Raw genomic sequence first — 22,724 nt, 5'->3', positions numbered from 1 at the left:
GGGAAACACAGACAGACAGCAGCAGCAGCACACAGCAGCCCACTGTAGGTGTAAAATGTGTGGCTGCAGGCGACGTAATAGTCAAAGTGAACCAGGCTGGCTTAGTGAGCAGGAGCCAGGAGGTGGTAAAGGGTGGTAAGGCACATTAACGATGGTTCTTAGCCAGTTCATGTCCCCCTCTCGCCGACAACAGGGGCCAGGAACTCGCCTTCCACCCACGCCTGGTTCATCTTGAGAAACGTCAGTCTGTCCACAGACTTGTGAGACAGACGTGAGCGTTTCTCGGTGACCACGCCACCAGCTGCACTGAAGCAGCGCTCGGACAGCACGCTGGAAGGGGGGCAGGACAGCACTTCCAGGGCGTACTGCGCCAGCTCGCTCCAGATCTCCAGGCGCTTGACCCAATACTCCATGGGATCAACAGGGGCATCGCTGTCAAGCCCGCTGTAGGACCCCATGTAGTCAGCCACCATGCGGGTCAGGCGCTGGCTGTGACCGGAGGAGGATGCTGCTGCATGCACCTCCTCTCTAGTCACTGCTGCCGGAGCCTCTACAGTCCTGTAGAGCTCGTGGCTGAGAGACAGCAGGTCTGTGGGGCGCGTTGGCTGCTGGATGCAGGCACCTGCTGCTGCCTCTGTGCTGGCCGCTGGACAGTGGGGGTGGAAGGCTGGGGGAAGGCTTCCTCCAAGCGCTCAACAAGGGCCTGCTGCAAGCTCCTTATTTGTTGCGCTGGGTCTCCTCCTGCAGGCGGCAGGAACTGGCTCAACTTCCCCTTAAGGCGTGGGTCCAACATCATGCTGATCCAGATGTCCTCCCTCTGCTTCATCTGGATCACCCTGGGGTCCCTGCGCAGGCACGTCAGCATGTGCGCTGCCATTGGGAAGAGGCGGGCCACGTCTGCTGGCACATCGACGGCAGTGCTGCTGTCCTCATCCTCCTCCTCTGCCTCGTCAGCCTCATCCTCTCTCCACCCCCGCACCAACTCAGCTGCACTGTGCTGCTCCCCCTCATCAGCAGCAAGGTCAGGGACCTCCACCAAGTCCTCCTCCTCCTCCCCCTCAGAGGTGGACTGTGCAGCTGCTTGCCGCTCCTGCTGGTCCAAGGCTGCCGCTCCCTGTTCCAGCAAAGCATCGAGGGCCCTGTTCAGCAGACAAACCAGGGGCACCCACTCGCAGACCATAGCATGGTCCCTGCTCACCATGTTGGTGGCCTGCAGAAAGGGAGCCAGCACTAAGCACACCTGCTGCATGTGCCTCCAGTCATCATCGGGGACGATGGACGGGATGTTGCTGGTCTTGTCCCTTCTCTGAGCGGCGGAAACAGTGGCCAGGGCAAGGTACTGGTTGACAGCGTGCTTCTGTTCAACCAGACGCTCCAACATCGCCAGGGTGGAGTTCCAGCGAGTCGGAACGTCAAGGATCAGCCGATGGCGTGGCAGATCCAGCTCCTTTTGCACGTCTTCCAGGCTCGCACAGGCTGCAGCCGAGCGCCGGAAGTGACGCACAACGTTCCTTGCCGTTTCCAGCAGTTCGCCCATCCCCTGGTAGGTGCGCAAGAACTTTTGCACCACCAGGTTCAGCACGTGGGCAAGACAGGGGATGTGGGTCAGGTTTCCCCTGTCTATTGCGGCAACCAAATTGGCCCCATTGTCGGCCACCACCTTTCCGACTCTGAGGCCTCTGGGGGTCAGCCAAATCCTCTCCTGCTCCTGGAGTTTGGCCAACACATGGGTTGCCATCAGCTTGGTCTTCCCAAGGCTGACCAAGTGCAGCAGCGCTTGGCAGTGGCGGGCCTTCACGCTGCTGCTGAGGCGGGGGGTTTGGCCAGGTGTGCCGGAGGATGGCAGAGGATCGGAGGAACCTGCTGCAGTTCCCCTGACCCTGCGGGGTGGCACCACCCACTGTGTTGCTGCTGCTGCTGTGCCCGCTGCTGCTCTCCCATCCTCACCCCCTTCCACCAAGCTGACCCAGTGGACAGTGAAGGACAGGTAGCGGCCTGTCCCGAAGCGGCTGCTCCAGGAGTCCATGGTGACGTGGACCCTTTCACCAACCGCGTGCTCCAGCCCTCTCTCCACATTGGCCATCACAAAGCGGTGCAGTGCAGGAATGGCCTTGCGGGAGAAAAAGTGTCTGCTGGGGAGCTGCCAGTCTGGGGCTGCGCAAGCAAGCAGCGCACGAATGTCGCTCCCCTCCTGCACGAGCGTGTACGGCAGGAGTTGGGAGCACATGGCCCGTGCCAGCAAGCCGTTCAGCTGCCGCACGCGACGGCTGCTGGGAGGCAGAGCCCTAACCACCCCCTGGAAGGACTCGCTCAAAAGGCTCTGGCGTGGCCTTTTGCTGGCACGGGAATCAGCAGACACAGCGGAGGAGGCCACTGAGGACTGGCTGCCAGAACAGGCCTCAGTGTCGGCGGCAGGAGTTGCAGAGGGGGGAGGAGCAGTGCGTTTCCGCACTCCTGCTGGTGCTGCTGGAGGAGCAGGAGGGCGGGTGGCTGCTGTTGCTGCTGCTGCTGCTGCTGCTGAAGGCTGTGCAGTGATGGGTGTGGTGCCACTGCCAGCACCAGATGCCTTCAGCCTCTGGAACTCCTCATGCTGGTGGAAATGTTTCGCAGCAAGGTGGTTGATGAGCGAGCTGGTGCTGAACTTTAAGGGGTCTGCACCTCTGCTCAACTTCCGCTGACAGTGGTTGCAAGTGGCGTACTTGCTGTACACAGTGGGCATGGTGAAATATCGCCAGATTGGTGACAGAAACATCCCCCTACGGCATGGAAGCGCTGCTGCCTGTCTCCCTGTGGTGGTTGGGGGGGGGGCTTGGGTGCGGCTGGTGGTGGTACTGGCAGATGCTGCTGCTGCTGCTGCTGAGCCTGAGACACCAGCTGGCTGTGGGACCTGCCTACTGCTGCCAATGCTTGCAATGATGCGCCTCATTGCAAGGCCCACAAGCGCATCCTCCTCCTCCTCCTCAGAGCTGCTGAGGACGACATCCCCTGGAGGTGGTGGCACCCAGTCTCTGTCTGTCACCGGGTCATCATCATCCTCCCTCTCCTGAAACATGTCCTGCTGGGATGATGACCCCCCAAACTCCTCTCCTGATGCATGGATGGGCTGCTTGACTGTCGCCACAGTCTTGCTGTCCAATCCCTCATCCCCCAAAGTGCCCATCAGCATCTCCTCCTCAAGATCGCCAACAACAGCAGACAATTTACTCATGATGCCTGGGGTCAAAAGACTGCTGAATGACAGGTCGGCGAGTGACGGTGAACTGGCCTCCTCCCCAGACCCTGCTGGGCGGCTGCTGCGAACAGGGGTGGTGGTGGTGGTGGTGAGGGTGGAGGCCTCGGATGCAGAGCTGATGGCGGGCTGCTCATCCTCCGTCATGAGTTGCACCACAGTGTCTGCATGCTTTTCCTCAATGGGACGTTTCCGACCCGGCTGGAGGAAAATCGGAGCAGGTGCTACACGCTGCTGCTGCTGTGTCTCTGCAGCGTGAGTTGCAGATGCTCCTGCTGGGCGGCGCCCAAGGCGTCCACGGCCAGTGGCTATGGGAGGAATATTAGCCACTGACGCTGCTGCTGCTGCTGCGGAACTGTGCATGGTGGCGCGGCCGCGGCCTGCCACAATGCTGCTCCCTCTCCTCCTGATTCCCTTGCTGCCCTTCCCCTTGCCCAAACCGCGCTGGCTGCCACTTCCAGACATCTTCGATGATTTGGGCGTATAGACAAAAGTTTTTTAAAAGGGCGGGTGAAAAGTGGGGTACTTTAATGGAGTGGGTTGGTGGGTGAGGTGACTGAGTGAGTGTCCCTAGTACAGTAAGTAAGTAGTAACAGTCAGGAAGTACAACTAACTAATTACAATAAGCAATCAGTTATCAGAAGGAAATAGAGTGTGTGTAGTGTGTGTACACAGACAGTGAGTGCACACACGCAGGAGCTAGTAGCCTATGAACAGTGACTGAGTGTCCTAGACTCCTAGTACAGTAAGAGTAACAAGTAGTAACAGTAAGTAACTAACTAATTACAATAATCAATCAGTAATCAGAAGGAAATAGAGTGTGTGTAGTGTGTACTCAGACAGTGAGTGCACACACGCAGGAGCTAGTAGCCGATGAACAGTGACTGAGTGTCCTAGACTCCTAGTACAGTAAGAGTAACAAGTAGTAACAGTAAGTAACTAACTAATTACAATAATCAATCAGTAATCAGAAGGAAATAGAGTGTGTGTAGTGTGTACTCAGACAGTGAGTGCACACACGCAGGAGCTAGTAGCCGATGAACAGTGACTGAGTGTCCTAGACTCCTAGTACAGTAAGAGTAACAAGTAGTAACAGTAAGTAACTAACTAATTACAATAATCAATCAGTAATCAGAAGGAAATAGAGTGTGTGTAGTGTGTACTCAGACACTGAGTGCACACACGCAGGAGCTAGTAGCCGATGAACAGTGACTGAGTGTCCTAGACTCCTAGTACAGTAAGAGTAACAAGTAGTAACAGTAAGTAACTAACTAATTACAATAATCAATCAGTAATCAGAAGGAAATAGAGTGTGTGTAGTGTGTACTCAGACAGTGAGTGCACACACGCAGGAGCTAGTAGCCTATGAACAGTGACTGAGTGTCCTAGACTCCTAGTACAGTAAGAGTAACAAGTAGTAACAGTAAGTAACTAACTAATTACAATAATCAATCAGTAATCAGAAGGAAATAGAGTGTGTGTAGTGTGTACTCAGACAGTGAGTGCACACACGCAGGAGCTAGTAGCCGATGAACAGTGACTGAGTGTCCTAGACTCCTAGTACAGTAAGAGTAACAAGTAGTAACAGTAAGTAACTAACTAATTACAATAATCAATCAGTAATCAGAAGGAAATAGAGTGTGTGTAGTGTGTACTCAGACACTGAGTGCACACACGCAGGAGCTAGTAGCCGATGAACAGTGACTGAGTGTCCTAGACTCCTAGTACAGTAAGAGTAACAAGTAGTAACAGTAAGTAACTAACTAATTACAATAATCAATCAGTAATCAGAAGGAAATAGAGTGTGTGTAGTGTGTACTCAGACACTGAGTGCACACACGCAGGAGCTAGTAGCCGATGAACAGTGACTGAGTGTCCTAGACTCCTAGTACAGTAAGAGTAACAAGTAGTAACAGTAAGTAACTAACTAATTACAATAATCAATCACTAATCAGAAGGAAATAGAGTGTGTGTGTACAAGACTGTGAGTGCACACACGCAGGAGCTAGTAGCCTTAGCCTTAGCCTATGAACAGTGACAGTGAGTGTCCTAGGCTAGCCTAACTACAATACTAAATACAGAATCAATCAGTAGTAAAGGACAGCAGCAGAAATACTGGTATAGATGAGAGAAATATACTAACAGAGGACAGGAGAGAACAGCTGCCCACACAGGCAGGCCCTGAGGCCTAAAGCTGTGTAAGCCTGCAGCAGCTGTGTCTCTGTCTATGTAACACAAAAGCTACTAACTAAAATACAATGTCTATCTAACTAACATCAATATAGGTGTATATAGGAGGTGTATGTGAGCAAAAACGCTAGGTAAATGACCACAATAGAGCTCTTGCTAAGCCAAAGCACAAAGGAGCAACTCTCTCTCTGTACAGGTCTCAGGCAAGCACGGAGAAACCTAACATGGCGGCCGCTATTTATAGGGTAGGGGCTGGCCAGGGTCCCCCTCTGTGATTGGCTGCCGTCAGAGGGCCTGGGAGCCCTCTGATTGGCTCTAAGGACATCAATCTGGGCTATGACGCTATTCGAGCTCGGTACCGAGCTCGAATAGCGCCGTTTTGCTCGAATAGCTCGAATAGTGAATGGGCTATTCGAGTGTATTCGAATACCCCATTCGAATAGCTCTAGCTATTCGGAGCTCGAATACCGAGCTCGAATAGCTGAGAAAGAGCTCGAATATTCGAGCTACTCGAATATTCGAGCTCTGCTGAGCACCACTGGTGGCGGAACTTGATTTGTGGACCAATCACAGAGCCCCCAGTAGATGCCTTGGCAGCCAATCAGAAGAGAAGAGCTTGTGCCCACCCCTCCATTATATACTGTACATATGTAGTGCTATATATTTTATGTGCTAAATTGTATATAGTGAGCCATCTTGTATGTGAATCTCTTCATTCGGATCTGCACATTGGTTCATTTGGGTCTGGAGGATTTCCTTAATACTTGTTTACTAGAACTTAATACCAGATGTGTCCTTTAGTTCACATTAGCACAAAGTACAATTATAACTACTAATGTAGGATAAGTGCTAATATAGCTCAGGGCGCCTTGCCCTTGTTTAACTGATAATACGCTTTTAAGTATGAAAATAGAGATATTGTAGATTAAATGTTGAGAGCACAAAATGGCCTGAAAGGGGCCATTTAAGGTTACAATGAAAGTGATTATATTCAGATATGACTACCTGATTGTGTTGATAACAGAAGAGGCACTTATGAGCAGGTTGTAAAGTTGCCAGTCCAGGATGGCCGAGAGATGACGCTTTCTGGTGTGATTCCAGCCATTATCACTTGTTGATCGTCTAGGAGGGGTTTTTCCATACTCCATAGGCTAGCATGGGGCACCATGATGGTCTATAGGAGGAAAAACTATAAAACCCAAGCTGATATTTCAGGAGATTGAGATTTCTCTGGACTCTCGCTGGACTGGCCATCCAGCGTTGACTTGACTGCCTGCTCTGCCCAAGGAACTTCTTAGCCGTCGCGGGGGAAAGAGTCACTCACGTAGGACGGGTGGAAGTTGCTGAAACCTTGAGCAGACACCTAGAAACACAAGGTGACGTGTTGTGTTTATAGTATTGTATTTTATTGTACTCTTAATCTTTGCCTTCTTTAGGATAACTTTGTAGTTTGTATTTTATATCTTGTATCAATAAACTTGTTAACCTTGTTGATTGTGTCTGATGATTGGAGGGATCATAAAGAACTAGTAATTGCTGTCTGTTCAAGTGGTGTCACTTTTCTACGGCAATACAACATATGAGGGCCATTTTAGGTTGCTCACACTTGCTTGCGCAATAGCTCACTGAGAGACTGCTCCAGTGGTGTTGTCCATGCAAATGAATTTTTATCAAAACAGATGTTTGTTTGTTTATTGTAGTATTCAGTGCAGCTTGTGACTTTATTACCATCAACACACACAGTGACAGTGATAGTACTATTTTGACTTGTGTGGCCACAGACTACATCACTGATTGTGGTTTATCTTATAGGGTTTGATTCACAAAGCGGTGCTAACTGTTAGCACGCCTGTGAAAACCCCCTTAGCACATCTAAACAAGCTTTTCGCGCATAAAACTTTATGCGCATAAAACTATACGCGCGCACTGCACAGAGCGCAGGGCGCTCCGTGCGAAGTGCCCATTAAAGCCTATGGGACTTAGCGCGCATACAACTTTGCGCGCGTAAAACTTTGCGCGCGCAAAGTTAGCGCGCGATCTGATTGAGAAATCCGGTGCTAACCTACTTAGCACCCTGGTTAGCACGTCTAAAGACTTTAGACGTGCTAAGTAGGTTAGCACCGCTTTGTGAATCAAGCCCATAGTGTGTTGCGTTATTCAGGGCAGTGTCTCAATAGCACCTGGGACCATGTCCTCCTCCACCTTCTTACAACATCTGGTACTACTGATTATTTGAAGTTATGATGTGTAGACCCAATAACACCTGGGACCATGACCTTCTCTGCCTTCTTACAACATTTTCTACTACCACCAGGGACCATGGCTTCATCTGCCTGCCTACAACATCTGGTATTACTGATTATGTGAATTGCTGATGTGTAGACCCAATAACACCTGGGACCATGTCCTCCTCCGCCTTCTTACAACATCTGGTACTACTGATTATTTGAAGTTCTGATGTGTAGACCCAATAACACCTGGGACCATGACCTTCTCTGCCTTCTTACAACATTTTCTACTACCACCAGGGACCATGGCTTCATCTGCCTGCCTACAACATCTGGTATTACTGATTATGTGAATTGCTGATGTGTAGACCCAATAACACCTGGGACCATGTCCTCCTCCGCCTTCTTACAACATCTGGTACTACTGATTATTTGAAGTTCTGATGTGTAGACCCAATAACACCTGGGACCATGACCTTCTCTGCCTTCTTACAACATTTTCTACTACCACCAGGGACCATGGCTTCATCTGCCTGCCTACAACATCTGGTATTACTGATTATGTGAATTGCTGATGTGTAGACCCAATAACACCTGGGACCATGGCCTTCTCTGCCTGCCTACAACATTTTGTACTACTGATTACATGAATTGCTGATGTGTAGACCCAAGAACACCTGGGACCGTGGCCTCCGCTGCCTGCCTACAACATCTGGTACTACTGATTATGTGAATTGCTGATGTGTAGACCCAAGAACACCTGGGACCGTGGCCGCCTCTGCCTGCCTACAACATCTGGTACTACTGATTATGTGAATTGCTGATGTTTAAACCCAATAACACCCAGGACCGTGGCCTCCTCTTTCTGCCTACAACATCTGGTACTAATGATTATTTGAATTGCTGATGTGCTTCACGACCACTGCCTGGAGCCTTCACGTATTATTGTTTGCTTTTATTTGGGCTGTGTTCACCCCACCAGATTGCACAGTCAACTCTGCTGCCAGTGCCACCCACTAATACAATAGAGTTGAATGAAGATGTGTGTCTAGCTATCTATCTAAATACATAGTAAACATATATATATATATATATATATATATATATATATATATAGATAGATAGATAGATAGATAGATAGATAGATAGATAGATAGATAGATAGATAGATAGATAGATAGATAATTATACAGTAGCAATAAAAAGTATGTGAACCCTTTGGAATTATACGGATTTCTGCACAAATTGGTCGTAAAATGTGATCTGATCTTCCTCTAATCAGAGTCTGCTTGAACTAGTACCACCCAATTAGTTAAAGTTGCTACTTACCCTAGCAACAGTCATGCTAGCTAAGTACCGCAGGTTGTGCTGGAGTAACTGGCTGTACTTGACTAGAGTGAAAGTTGCTATGGTAAGTAGCATCTCTTAGTACCACTCATTACCATAAGAATGGTGACATCAGTTGTGTACCGCAGGTCATGCTAATAGAGTAACCCTATGCTGGTAAAATTGCCATGCGTTGACTATGCACGGAAATGTTACCTCCAGTTACTGCAGCCCCTTATGTCTTTCAGGTAATCATTGAAAGTGACTTCCACAAATATCCACTCACCATTTTCACCTTTTTGGCCCCGGACTCCCTGCTGTCCAGGAATTCCTTCAAAAGAAAAAAAAATATTTTAAAATTACTTTTAGCCCTCACATTTCCCATGCTGTGGTCTCTCTCTACCTCAACAGTACTTCTCCCTCTCACTGTGATGAGTGGAAAGGGGCGGGGCCAACATGGAGGACAGTGTGCTACCAATGACAGGCTCCCGGGTGGTGAGGGTCATGTGACCTTCTCCCTCTCACTGTGATCAGTGGAGAGGGGCGGGGCCACCATGGAGGACAGTGTGCTACCAATGACAAGCTCCCGGGTGGTGAGGGTCCTGTGACGTTCTCCTTCTCACTTTGATGAGTGGAAAGGGATGATGTCACCCATGGAGGACTGTGTGCTTTCAATGACAGGCTCCCGGGTGGTGAGGGTCATCTAGAGATGGCTCAAACCTTCAATTTTTGGTGCGCGAACCTCAAACGTGAACTTACGCAAAAAGTTCGGGTCGAGCGAACTTTTCGAATCGCAATAGACTTCAATGGGGAGGCAAACCTTGAAAACTAAAAACATTTATGCTGGCCACAAAAGTGATGGAAAAGATGTTTCAAGGGGTCCAACATCTGAGTTTTTGCATGGAGGAGTGGGATACACGCCAAAAGTCTCGGGGAAAAATCTGGATTTGGTGCACAGCAGCGTTTTAAGGGCAGAAATCACATTGCATGCTAAATTGGAGTCCTAAAGTGCTTTAAAACAGCTTGCATGTGTATACATCAATCAGGTAGTGTAATTAGTATACTGCTTCACACTGACAGACCAAACTCACTGTGTAACGCACCGCACACAGCTGTTTGTGTAGTGACGGCCGTGCTGGACTGGTGCGCACTATGGCGAGAGTGCAGGTGGTTTTCAAGCCCATATGGTCGCCAAGCCGAGGTAGCTCAATGACAGAATAACAGTGACTGTCCAGCTAATCGAATTTGGTCCATCCACAATGAAGCAATGACCTTATTATTTTGGGTGTGCAGCCCCCGAGATATCGAAGGCGGTCATTGCTTCATTGTGATACGCAAGCCCCTTCACCGCGGCAAGGTAATGATCACGAAGGGGAATTGACACATGTACATGCCTTTTGTTTTGTTGTTGTTTTGTTGTTGCAACTGCAGGGCAGCCAGAAAAATTAGGCAGGCCTGGAGTCCTGGACCCTGTTGGTGGTGGCGGAGAAGGCAGTCAAGCGGCCTGCGGGCAGAGGTGCTGTGTGTGGAGAGAAAAAAAAGATCAAGGCACCAGCCGCGCGGACAGCCGCTGAAGTGTAATGCGGCGGGGAGCACAGGCGACATCAGTCCTCCCTCCCTCCCTCTCCATCATGGCCCCCCGTGAGTCCCTATATGAAATGCAGAGAGATCGTGCGCAGGAGTGTTTAGCTTACATTACTGTTCGGCAGTGGTGCTCAGCAGAGCTCGAATATTCGAGTAGCTCGAATATTCGAGCTCTTTTTCAGCTATTCGAGCTCGGTATTCGAGCTCCGAATAGCTGGAGCTATTCGAATGGGCTATCCGAGTACACTCGAATAGCCCATTCACTATTCGAGCTATTCGAGCAACCCGGCGCTATTCGAGCTCGGTACCGAGCTCGAATAGCGTCATAGCCCAGATTGATGTCCTTAGAGCCAATCAGAGGGCTCCCAGGCCCTCTGACGGCAGCCAATCACAGAGGGGGACCCTGGCCAGCCCCTACCCTATAAATAGCGGCCGCCATGTTCCGTTTCTCCATGCTTGCCTGAGACTTGTACAGAGAGAGAGTTGCTCCTTTGTGCTTTGGCTTAGAAAGTGCTCTATTGTGATCATTTACCTAGCGTTTTTGCTCACCTACACCTGCCATATACACCTATATTGTTGTTAGTTAGATAGACATTGTATTTTAGTTAGTAGCTTGTGTGTTACATTAGAGACAGGCAGCTGCTGCAAGCTTACAGGTTTAGGCCTCAGGGGGGCCTTGCCTCTGTGGGCAGCTGTCCTCTGTTTATTTCTCTCATCTATACCAGTATTTCTGCTGTCCTTTACTAATAGTATTGTAGTTATACTGTACTAGGAGTAGGACACTCACTGACTGTCACTGTTTATAGGCTACTAGCTAGCTCCTGCGTGTGTGCACTCACTCACTGTCTGTGTGTACACACACTCTATTTCCTTCTGATTACTGATAGATTATTGTTAGTTAGTTAGTTGTACTTACTTACTACTTACTCTTACTGTACCCGTAGGGACACTCACTGTCACTGTTCATATAGGCTACTAGCTCCTGCGTGTGCGCACTGCACTCACTGTCTGAGTGTACACACACAACACACACTCTATTTCCTTCTGATCGCTGATTGATTATCGTAATTAGTTAGTTGTACTTACTGTTACTACTTACTCTTACTGTACTAGGAGTCTAGGACACTCAGTCACTGTCCATAGGCTACTAGCTCCTGCGTGCGTGCACTCACTGTCTGAGTGTAAACACACCCACACTCCATTTCCTTCTGATCGCTGATTGATTATCGTAATTAGTTAGTTCTACTTACTGTTACTACTTACTCTTACTGTACTAGGAGTCTAGGACACTCAGTCACTGTGTTCATAGGCTACTAGCTCCTGCGTGCGTGCACTCACTGTCTGAGTGTACACACACCCACACTCCATTTCCTTCTGATCGCTGATTGATTATTGTAATTAGTTAGTTCTACTTACTGTTACTACTTACTCTTACTGTACTAGGAGTCTAGGACACTCAGTCACTGTGTTCATAGGCTACTAGCTCCTGCGTGCGTGCACTCACTGTCTGAGTGTACACACACCCACACTCCATTTCCTTCTGATCGCTGATTGATTATCGTAATTAGTTAGTTGTACTTACTGTTACTACTTACTCTTACTGTACTAGGAGTCTAGGACACTCAGTCACTGTCCATAGGCTACTAGCTCCTGCGTGCGTGCACTCACTGTCTGAGTGTACACACACCCACACTCCATTTCCTTCTGATCGCTGATTGATTATTGTAATTAGTTAGTTCTACTTACTGTTACTACTTACTCTTACTGTACTAGGAGTCTAGGACACTCAGTCACTGTCCATAGGCTACTAGCTCCTGCGTGCGGTCACTCACTGTCTGAGTGTACACACACCACACACACTCTATTTCCTTCTGATCGCTGATTGATTATTGTAATTAGTTAGTTCTACTTACTGTTACTACTTACTCTTACTGTACTAGGAGTCTAGGACACTCAGTCACTGTGTTCATAGGCTTCTAGCTCCTGCGTGCGTGCACTCACTGTCTGAGTGTACACACACCCACACTCCATTTCCTTCTGATCGCTGATTGATTATTGTAATTAGTTAGTTCTACTTACTGTTACTACTTACTCTTACTGTACTAGGAGTCTAGGACACTCAGTCACTGTGTTCATAGGCTACTAGCTCCTGCGCGCGTGCACTCACTGTCTGAGTGTACACACACCCACACTCCATTTCCTTCTGATCGCTGATTGATTATTGTAATTAGTTAGTTCTACTTACTGTTACTACTTACTCTTACTGTACTAGGAGTCTAGGACACTCAGTCACTGTGTTCATAGGCTACTAGCTCCTGCGTGCGTGCACTCACTGTCTGAGTGTACACACACCCACACTCCATTTCCTTCTGATCGCTGATTGATTATCGTAATGAGTTAGTTGTACTTACTGTTACTACTTACTCTTACTGTACTAGGAGTCTAGGACACTCAGTCACTGTCCATAGGCTACTAGCTCCTGCGTGCGGTCACTCACTGTCTGAGTGTACACACACCACCCACACTCTATTTCCTTCTGATCGCTGATTGATTATTGTAATTAGTTAGTTCTACTTACTGTTACTACTTACTCTTACTGTACTAGGAGTCTAGGACACTCAGTCACTGTGTTCATAGGCTACTAGCTCCTGCGTGCGTGCACTCACTGTCTGAGTGTACACACACCCACACTCCATTTCCTTCTGATCGCTGATTGATTATTGTAATTAGTTAGTTCTACTTACTGTTACTACTTACTCTTACTGTACTAGGAGTCTAGGACACTCAGTCACTGTCCATAGGCTACTAGCTCCTGCGTGCGGTCACTCACTGTCTGAGTGTACACACACCACCCACACTCTATTTCCTTCTGATCGCTGATTGATTATTGTAATTAGTTAGTTCTACTTACTGTTACTACTTACTCTTACTGTACTAGGAGTCTAGGACACTCAGTCACTGTGTTCATAGGCTACTAGCTCCTGCGTGCGTGCACTCACTGTCTGAGTGTACACACACCCACACTCCATTTCCTTCTGATCGCTGATTGATTATTGTAATTAGTTAGTTCTACTTACTGTTACTACTTACTCTTACTGTACTAGGAGTCTAGGACACTCAGTCACTGTGTTCATAGGCTACTAGCTCCTGCGTGCGTGCACTCACTGTCTGAGTGTACACACACCCACACTCCATTTCCTTCTGATCGCTGATTGATTATCGTAATTAGTTAGTTGTACTTACTGTTACTACTTACTCTTACTGTACTAGGAGTCTAGGACACTCAGTCACTGTCCATAGGCTACTAGCTCCTGCGTGCGTGCACTCACTGTCTGAGTGTACACACACCCACACTCCATTTCCTTCTGATCGCTGATTGATTATTGTAATTAGTTAGTTCTACTTACTGTTACTACTTACTCTTACTGTACTAGGAGTCTAGGACACTCAGTCACTGTCCATAGGCTACTAGCTCCTGCGTGCGGTCACTCACTGTCTGAGTGTACACACACCACCCACACTCTATTTCCTTCTGATCGCTGATTGATTATTGTAATTAGTTAGTTCTACTTACTGTTACTACTTACTCTTACTGTACTAGGAGTCTAGGACACTCAGTCACTGTGTTCATAGGCTTCTAGCTCCTGCGTGCGTGCACTCACTGTCTGAGTGTACACACACCCACACTCCATTTCCTTCTGATCGCTGATTGATTATTGTAATTAGTTAGTTCTACTTACTGTTACTACTTACTCTTACTGTACTAGGAGTCTAGGACACTCAGTCACTGTGTTCATAGGCTACTAGCTCCTGCGTGCGTGCACTCACTGTCTGAGTGTACACACACCCACACTCCATTTCCTTCTGATCGCTGATTGATTATTGTAATTAGTTAGTTCTACTTACTGTTACTACTTACTCTTACTGTACTAGGAGTCTAGGACACTCAGTCACTGTGTTCATAGGCTACTAGCTCCTGCGTGCGTGCACTCACTGTCTGAGTGTACACACACTAAATTTACTTGTGATTACTACTGATTATTGTAACTGCTAGTTGTACTTCCTGACTGTTACTACTTACTTACTGTACTAGGGGACACTCACTCAGTCACCTCACCAACCAACCCACTCCATTAAAGTACCCCACTTTTCACCCGCCCTTTTAAAAAACTTTTGTCTATACGCCCAAAACATTGAAGATGTCTGGAAGTGGCAGCCAGCGCGGTTTGGGCAAGGGGAAGGGCAGCAAGGGAATCAGGAGGAGATGGAGCAGCATTGTGGCAAGCCGCGGCCGCGGGCGCGCCACCATGCACAGTTCCGCAGCAGCAGCGTCAGTGGCTAACATTCCTCCCATAGCCACTGGCCGTGGACGCCTTGGGCGCCGCCCAGCAGGAGCATCTGCAACTCACGCTGCAGAGACACAGCAGCAGCAGCGTGTAGCACCTGCTCCCATTTTTCTCCAGCCGGGTCGGAAACGTCCCATTGAGGAAAAGCATGCAGACACTGTGGTGCAACTCATGACGGAGGATGAGCAGCCCGCCATCAGCTCTGCATCTGAGGCCTCCACCCTCACCACCACCACCACCACCCCTGTTCGCAGCAGCCGCCCAGCAGGGTCTGGGGAGGAGGCCAGTTCACCGTCACTCGCCGACCTGTCATTCAGCAGTCTTTTGACCCCAGGCATCATGAGTAAATTGTCTGCTGTTGTTGGCGATCTTGAGGAGGAGATGCTGATGGGCACTTTGGGGGATGAGGGATTGGACAGCAAGACTGTGGCGACAGTCAAGCAGCCCATCCATGCATCAGGAGAGGAGTTTGGGGGGTCCTCATCCCAGCAGGACATGTTTCAGGAGGGGGAGGATGTTGATGACCCGGTGACAGACAGAGACTGGGTGCCACCACCTCCAGGGGATGTCGTCCTCAGCAGCTCTGAGGAGGAGGAGGAGGAGGATGCTCTTGTGGGCCTTGCAAGGAGGCGCATCATTGCAAGCATTGGCAGCAGCAGTAGGCAGGTCCCACAGCCTGCTGGTGTCTCAGGCTCAGCAGCAGCAGCAGCAGCATCTGCCAGTACCACCACCAGCCGCACCCAAGCCCCCCAAGCCCCACCCCCAACCACCACAGGGAGACAGGCAGCAGCGCTTCCATGCCGTAGGGGGATGTTTCTGTCTCCAATCTGGCGCTTTTTCACCATGCCCACAGTGTACAGCAAGTACGCCACTTGCAACCACTGTCAGCGGAAGTTGAGCAGAGGTGCAGACCCCTTAAAGTTCTGCACCAGCTCGCTCATCAACCACCTTGCTGCGAAACATTTCCACCAGCATCAGGAGTTCCAGAGGCTGAAGGCATCTGGTGCTGGCAGTGGCACCACACCCATCACTGCACAGCCTTCAGCAGCAGCAGCAACAGCAGCCACCCGCCCTCCTGCTCCTCCAGCAGCACCAGCAGGAGTGCGGAAACGCACTGCTCCTCCCCCCTCTGCAACTCCTGCCGCCGACACTGAGGCCTGTTCTGGCAGCCAGTCCTCAGTGGCCTCCTCCGCTGTGTCTGCTGATTCCCGTGCCAGCAAAAGGCCACGCCAGAGCCTTTTGAGCGAGTCCTTCCAGGGGGTGGTTAGGGCTCTGCCTCCCAGCAGCCGTCGCGTGCGGCAGCTGAACGGCTTGCTGGCACGGGCCATGTGCTCCCAACTCCTGCCGTACACGCTCGTGCAGGAGGGGAGCGACATTCGTGCGCTGCTTGCTTGCGCAGCCCCAGACTGGCAGCTCCCCAGCAGACACTTTTTCTCCCGCAAGGCCATTCCTGCACTGCACCGCTTTGTGATGGCCAATGTGGAGCGAGGGCTGGAGCACGCGGTTGGTGAAAGGGTCCACGTCACCATGGACTCCTGGAGCAGCCGCTTCGGGACAGGCCGCTACCTGTCCTTCACTGTCCACTGGGTCAGCTTGGTGGAAGGGGGTGAGGATGGGAGAGCAGCAGCGGGCACAGCAGCAGCAGCAACACAGTGGGTGGTGCCACCCCGCAGGGTCAGGGGAACTGCAGCAGGTTCCTCCGATCCTCTGCCATCCTCCGGCACACCTGGCCAAACCCCCCACCTCAGCAGCAGCGTGAAGGCCCGCCACTGCCAAGCGCTGCTGCACTTGGTCAGCCTTGGGAAGACCAAGCTGACGGCAACCCATGTGTTGGCCAAACTCCAGGAGCAGGAGAGGATTTGGCTGACCCCCAGAGGCCTCAGAGTCGGAGAGGTGGTGGCCGACAATGGGGCCAATCTGGTTGCCGCAATAGACAGGGGAAACCTGACCCACATCCCCTGTCTTGCCCACGTGCTGAACCTGGTGGTGCAGAAGTTCCTGCGCACCTACCAGGGGATGGGCGAACTGCTGGAAACGGCAAGGAATGTTGTGCGTCACTTCCGGCGCTCGGCTGCAGCCTGTGCGAGCCTGGAAGACGTGCAAAAGGAGCTGGATCTGCCACGCCATCGGCTGATCCTTGACGTTCCGACTCGCTGGAACTCCACCCTGGCGATGTTGGAGCGTCTGGTTGAACAGAGGCACGCTGTCAAACAGTACCTTGTCCTGGCCACTGTTTCCGCAGCTCAGAGAAGGGACAAGACCAGCAACATCCCGTCCATCGTCCCCGATGATGACTGGAGGCACATGCAGCAGGTGTGCTTTGTGCTGGCTCCCTTCCTGCAGGCCACAAACATGGTGAGCAGGGACCATGCTATGGTCTGCGAGTGGGTGCCCCTGGTTTCTCTGCTGAACAGGGCCCTCGATGCTTTGCTGGAACAGGGAGCGGCAGCCTTGGACCAGCAGGAGCGGCAACCAGCTGCGCAGTCCACCTCTGAGGGGGAGGAGGAGGAGGACTTGGTGGAGGTCCCTGACCTGGCTGCTGATGAGGGGGATCAGCACAGCGCAGCTGAGTTGGTGCGGGGGTGGAGAGAGGATGAGGCGGCAGAGGAGGAGGATGAGGACAGCACTGACGTCGATGTGCCAGCAGACGTGGCCCGCCTCTTCCCAATGGCAGCGCACATGCTGACGTGCCTGCGCAGGGACCCCAGGGTGATCCAGATGAAGCAGAGGGAGGACATCTGGATCAGCATGATGTTGGACCCACGCCTCAAGGGGAAGTTAAGCCAGTTCCTGCCGCCTGCAGGAGGAGACCCAGCGCAACAAATAAGGAGCTTGCAGCAGGCCCTTGTTGAGCGCTTGGAGGAAGCCTTCCCCCAGCCTTCCACCCCCACTGTCCAGCAGCCAGCACAGAGGCAGCAGCAGGTGCCTGCATCCAGCAGCAGCAAGCGCCCCACAGACCTGCTGTCTCTCAGCCACGAGCTCTACAGGACTGTAGAGGCTCCGGCAGCAGTGACTAGAGAGGAGATGCATGCAGCAGCATCCTCCTCCGGTCACAGCCAGCGCCTGACCCGCATGGTGGCTGACTACATGGGGTCGTACAGCGGGCTTGACAGCGATGCCCCTGTTGATCCCATGGAGTATTGGGTCAAGCGCATGGAGATCTGGAGCGAGCTGGCGCAGTACGCCCTGGAAGTGCTGTCCTGCCCCCCTTCCAGCGTGCTGTCCGAGCGCTGCTTCAGTGCAGCTGGTGGCGTGGTCACCGAGAAACGCTCACGTCTGTCTCACAAGTCTGTGGACAGACTGACGTTTCTCAAGATGAACCAGGCGTGGGTGGAAGGCGAGTTCCTGGCCCCTGTTGTCGGCGAGAGGGGGACATGAACTGGCTGCCGGAACCATCGTTAATGTGCCTTACCACCCTTTACCACCTCCTGGCTCCTGCTCACTAAGCCAGCCTGGTTCACTTTGACTATTACGTCGCCTGCAGCCACACATTTTACACCTACAGTGGGCTGCTGTGTACTGCCCTTCTGCTGTCTGTCTGTGTTTCCCACTGCCAGGGTACACAGAATTACCTTCTTCTGCTGCCACTCTGCCACCAGCTATTACGTCAAACAATAGCTATATTGGTTGCAAAACCAAAACCAAACAAACCATTAAAAAAAAAAAAAAGGTTTAATTTTTCTGAGGTGCCCGGGTTGAAAACTGTGTTGTCCCAGTTGTGTATTGGACACAATGTGGGCTGCACGACCGCTGTCTGGGACCTCCTGTTGTGTTTATTTACAGCCCTGGTATCACCGCTAGGTACCAGGGCTATTATGTCACGCTGCCTACCTGCTGCCACACTCACACTACTCCTCCACACCTCCTCCTGCTGCTGCTGCTGCTGTCTGTCTGTGTTTCCCACTGCCAGGGTACACTACACAGATGATTTACCTTCTGCTGCCACTCTGCCACCAGCTATTACGTCAAACAATAGCTGCTCACATTACTCCTCCATTCCTCCTGCTGCTGTTGCTGTCTATCTGTGTTTCCCACTGCCAGGGTACACAGAATTACCTTCTGCTGCCACTCTGCCACCAGCTATTACGTCAAACAATAGCTATATTGGTTGCAAAACCAAAACCAAACAAACCATTAAAAAAAAAAAAAAAAAGGTTTAATTTTTCTGAGGTGCCCGGGTTGAAAACTGTGTTGTCCCAGTTGTGTATTGGACACAATGTGGGCTGCACGACCGCTGTCTGGGACCTCCTGTTGTGTTTATTTACAGCCCTGGTATCACCGCTAGGTACCAGGGCTATTATGTCACGGCGAGCTGCCTGCTTCATTGACTGCCTGCTGCCACACACTCATCCTCCTCCTCCTGCTGCTGAATTTACCTCCTGCTGTCTTTGTGTTTCCACTGCCAGGGAGCACATACAATGGCGCTTCCAACATGCGTGCGCCCACCAGCTATTTGTTACGCTCAAAAATAGCTGCATTTCTGTAAAAAAAAAATTGAAAAGAGAAATACGTGAAGAAGAAGAAGACGATATTGAAAAAGAAGGAGAAGGAGAAGATGAAGATGAAGAAGAAGATGAAGAAGAAGATGAAGAAGATGATGAAGAAGAAGATGAAAAAGAAGAAGAAGATGAAGAAGATGAAGAAGATGAAGAAGAAGATGATGAAGAAGATGAAGAAGATGAAGAAGAAGAAGATGAAGAAGAAGAAGAAGATGAAGAAGATGATGAAGAAGATGAAGAAGAAGAAGAAGAAGAAGAAGAAGAAGAAGAAGAAGAAGAAGAAGAAGAAGAAGAAGAAGAAGAAGAAGAAGAAGAAGAAGAAGAAGAAGAAGAAGAAGAAGAAGAAGATGATGAAGAAGAAGAAGAAGAAGATGAAGAAGAAGAAGAAGAAGATGAAGAAGAAGAAGAAGATGAAGAAGAAGAAGATGAAGAAGATGAAGATGAAGAAGAAGAAGAAGAAGATGAAGATGATGAAGAAGAAGAAGATGAAGAAGATGAAGAAGAAGATGATGAAGAAGAAGAAGAAGATGATGATGAAGAAGAAGAAGAAGAAGATGATGAAGAAGAAGAAGAAGAAGATGAAGAAGAAGAAGAAGAAGAAGAAGACAATATAGAAGAAGAAGAAGAAGATATAGAAGAAGAAGATCTAGAAGAAGAAGAAGAAAGATAAAGAAGAAGAAGAACAAGTATATACAGTAACACTACTGAACAAAATTAAGGACACAACTTCTCTTTCCACATTTTTTTTTAAAGGAACATCCCCACATAATCACTTGCTGTTGTTACTTGGAAAAAAAGATGTTTCTTGCATCATTCACCCTCAAAACAAGTGTTGGAAGCTATTTAAGGCCAATTCGAATAGTCAGCTCGAATAGTGAGCTCGAATACCGACTCGAATAGTGAGCTCGAAGTCCGAGGTCGAATCGAATAGTAAAAATTATTCGACTCGAATATTCGACTGACCTCGAATAATTTACTATTCGAATTCGACCAAACTCGAATTTTAAAAAGGGGTATTTGAGCATCACTACTGTTCGGTGACCGGCTTCCTACTTCCTGTTTCCCATGACGCGAAACAGGAAGTAGGAAGCCGGTCACCGAACATCATATAGGGACTCACGGGGGGCCATGATGGAGAGGGAGGGAGGACTGATGTCGGCTGTGCTCCCCGCCGCATTACACTTCAGCGGCTGTCCGCGCGGCTCGTGCCTCGATCCTTCTTTTCCTCTTCTGCCCACTTGCACCCTTCAATCGACCCCCACAGAGTTCCACGCACCCTCCAATTCAAGGAGATAGTGGAAGTGTTTAGCAGTGAAAGCATAGTTCCCAACTGTCCCTTTTTCGGAGCCCTGTCCCTCTGTCCCTTTTTCACCCTCATTTGTCCCTCTTTCTATATAAATATGTATATTAATATGCCAAAAATGTGATTGACTCTAAACTTTATTTCCATCCTTTAAATTGATATATTAATAATTTTAAAATGTTACTATGAAGGAAATTGAAGCAGGATAGAAAGGACCACTGGTTTGAATTATAAAACAACATATTTTACTTATGGAATCTTTACGGTATGCGTGACTAGGGCCGTGGTGGGGCGTGGCAAGGGGTGTGACAGGGGCGTGGCTTAAGTGTCCCTTTTTCTCATCTCAAAAAGTTGGGAGGTATGGGTGAGGTACTGAACACTTTTGTGACCTAGGCGACTTCTCTTCTCAGTGACAATTCCTTCAGCTGCACTGAAGGTCCTTTCTCACAGGACGCTTGCGGCAGGGCAAGACAGAAGCTGGATGGCAATTTGTGACAGCTCTGGCCACAGATCAAGCCTGCGCACCCAGTAGTTCAGGGGTTCATCGCTGCTCACAGTGTCTACATCCACACTTAAGGCCAGGTAGTCGGCTACCTGCCGGTCGAGGCGTTGGTGGAGGGTGGATCCGAAAGGGCTAAGGTGAGACGGTGGACTAAAAAATGTCTGCATGTCCGACATCACCATGAGATCGCTAGAGCGTCCTGTCCTTGCCTGCGTGGACATGGGAGAAGGATTACTGGCAGTGGTACCTTTATTCCATTGTGCCGTTACATCACCCTTAAACGCACTGTAAAGCATTATTGCCAGCTTGTTCTGCAAGTGCTGCATCCTTTCTGCCTTCTGGTGATTTGGAAACATCTCTGCCACTTTGTGCTTATACCGAGGGTCTAGTAGCGTGGCCATCCAGTAATTGTCATTCCCCTTGAGTTTTTTTATACGCGGGTCCCTCAACAGGCTGGACAGCATGAAAGATGCCATCTGCACTAATTTGGATGCAGACGTACTATCCATCTCCTCTTGCTCTTCCTCAGTGATGTCAGATAATTTCTCCTCCTCCCCACAGCACCGAACAATACCACGGGAAAGTTGAGCAGCACAAGCCCCCTGCGACGCCTGCAGCAGTTGTTCTTCCACCTCCTCCTCCTAGTATATGGGATCAAGTCGCTGATGGCACCTTCACCGCGATTTACCAGGTTTGTCACCTCCTCAAATGGCCACATGAGCCTGCAGGCATTTTGCATGGGTGTCCAGTACTTTGGCCAGAACATCTCCATCTCCCTAGAGCATGTCCTTTGACTGTAGTTGTAGAGATACTGTTTGACGGCTTTCTCCTGTTGTAGCACGCAGTTGAACATCAGGGGCTTGATTCACTAACCAGCGCTAAGCGCACTAATATCGGCGCACCCGCGCTGCGCGTGCAGTGCACGGGGCCGTGCGCAAAGTAGGTTTGCGCACAGTAGCGGCCAAAAAGGGCTTTTCACACCAGCGCTAACACTTAGCGCCGGTTAGTGAATCAAGCCCCAGGAGTGCTGAATGCCAGCTGTAATAATCAAATATTTAGTCTCTGTGTGTGACTACCTGACAGCCTTAGCGCTGGTCCTTATCACCTTCGGAAAGTATACAGCCGGTAGCAGACTTTCACAGAACTTGATCGCCAGAGCCAATTAAGAGAGTCTTTATTGTATCCAACCGGGATACTCGATACAATCTTGGTTACAAACTTATATTGAAAAACATACGAAGCAAAGCAAACATCAGCAGGTAATAATACGGATATTGAGCAAAGCTGATTAATATGAGCGCGCTAGCCCCAGACCTATACGGATCTACCTTATATATGGAAAAACCTCCAGACCCACAAGTGTTAACTAACCACACGCCCCCGAAGGTGGGATATGGGCGGGTTCCAGATGTCACCCCTATTAAACGCTTGCTATTGGCTTATAGAACTCTGTGATTGACATCCAGAACTCTGTGATTGACATCCGTCTAGTGCACAAGCATGAAGCAGATGCCCTG

General features: G+C 49.8%; 1 protein-coding gene across 3 annotated transcripts in view; it reads right to left on the bottom strand.

Moving 5' to 3' along the window:
* LOC137527988 (ficolin-1-B-like) overlaps nt 1-22,724 on the bottom strand; it is a 168,034-nt gene that overhangs the window by 102,784 nt on the left and 42,526 nt on the right. For 2 of the 3 annotated variants that reach the window (XM_068249154.1, XM_068249153.1), the window contains exon 3: nt 9,260-9,304. The exons of the other annotated variant lie outside the window; for it this stretch is intronic. In XM_068249154.1, the coding sequence (XP_068105255.1) occupies nt 9,260-9,304 (45 nt within the window). The remainder of the gene's footprint in view (nt 1-9,259; nt 9,305-22,724) is intronic. 3 annotated transcript variants of the gene reach the window in all.

This window comes from Hyperolius riggenbachi, chromosome 8 (assembly GCF_040937935.1).
Source record: "Hyperolius riggenbachi isolate aHypRig1 chromosome 8, aHypRig1.pri, whole genome shotgun sequence".
In the NCBI taxonomy this organism is placed as follows: Eukaryota; Metazoa; Chordata; class Amphibia; order Anura; family Hyperoliidae; genus Hyperolius; species Hyperolius riggenbachi.
Note: the sequence above shows the minus strand (reverse complement) of the source record. Positions and strands in the feature narration are given on the sequence as shown.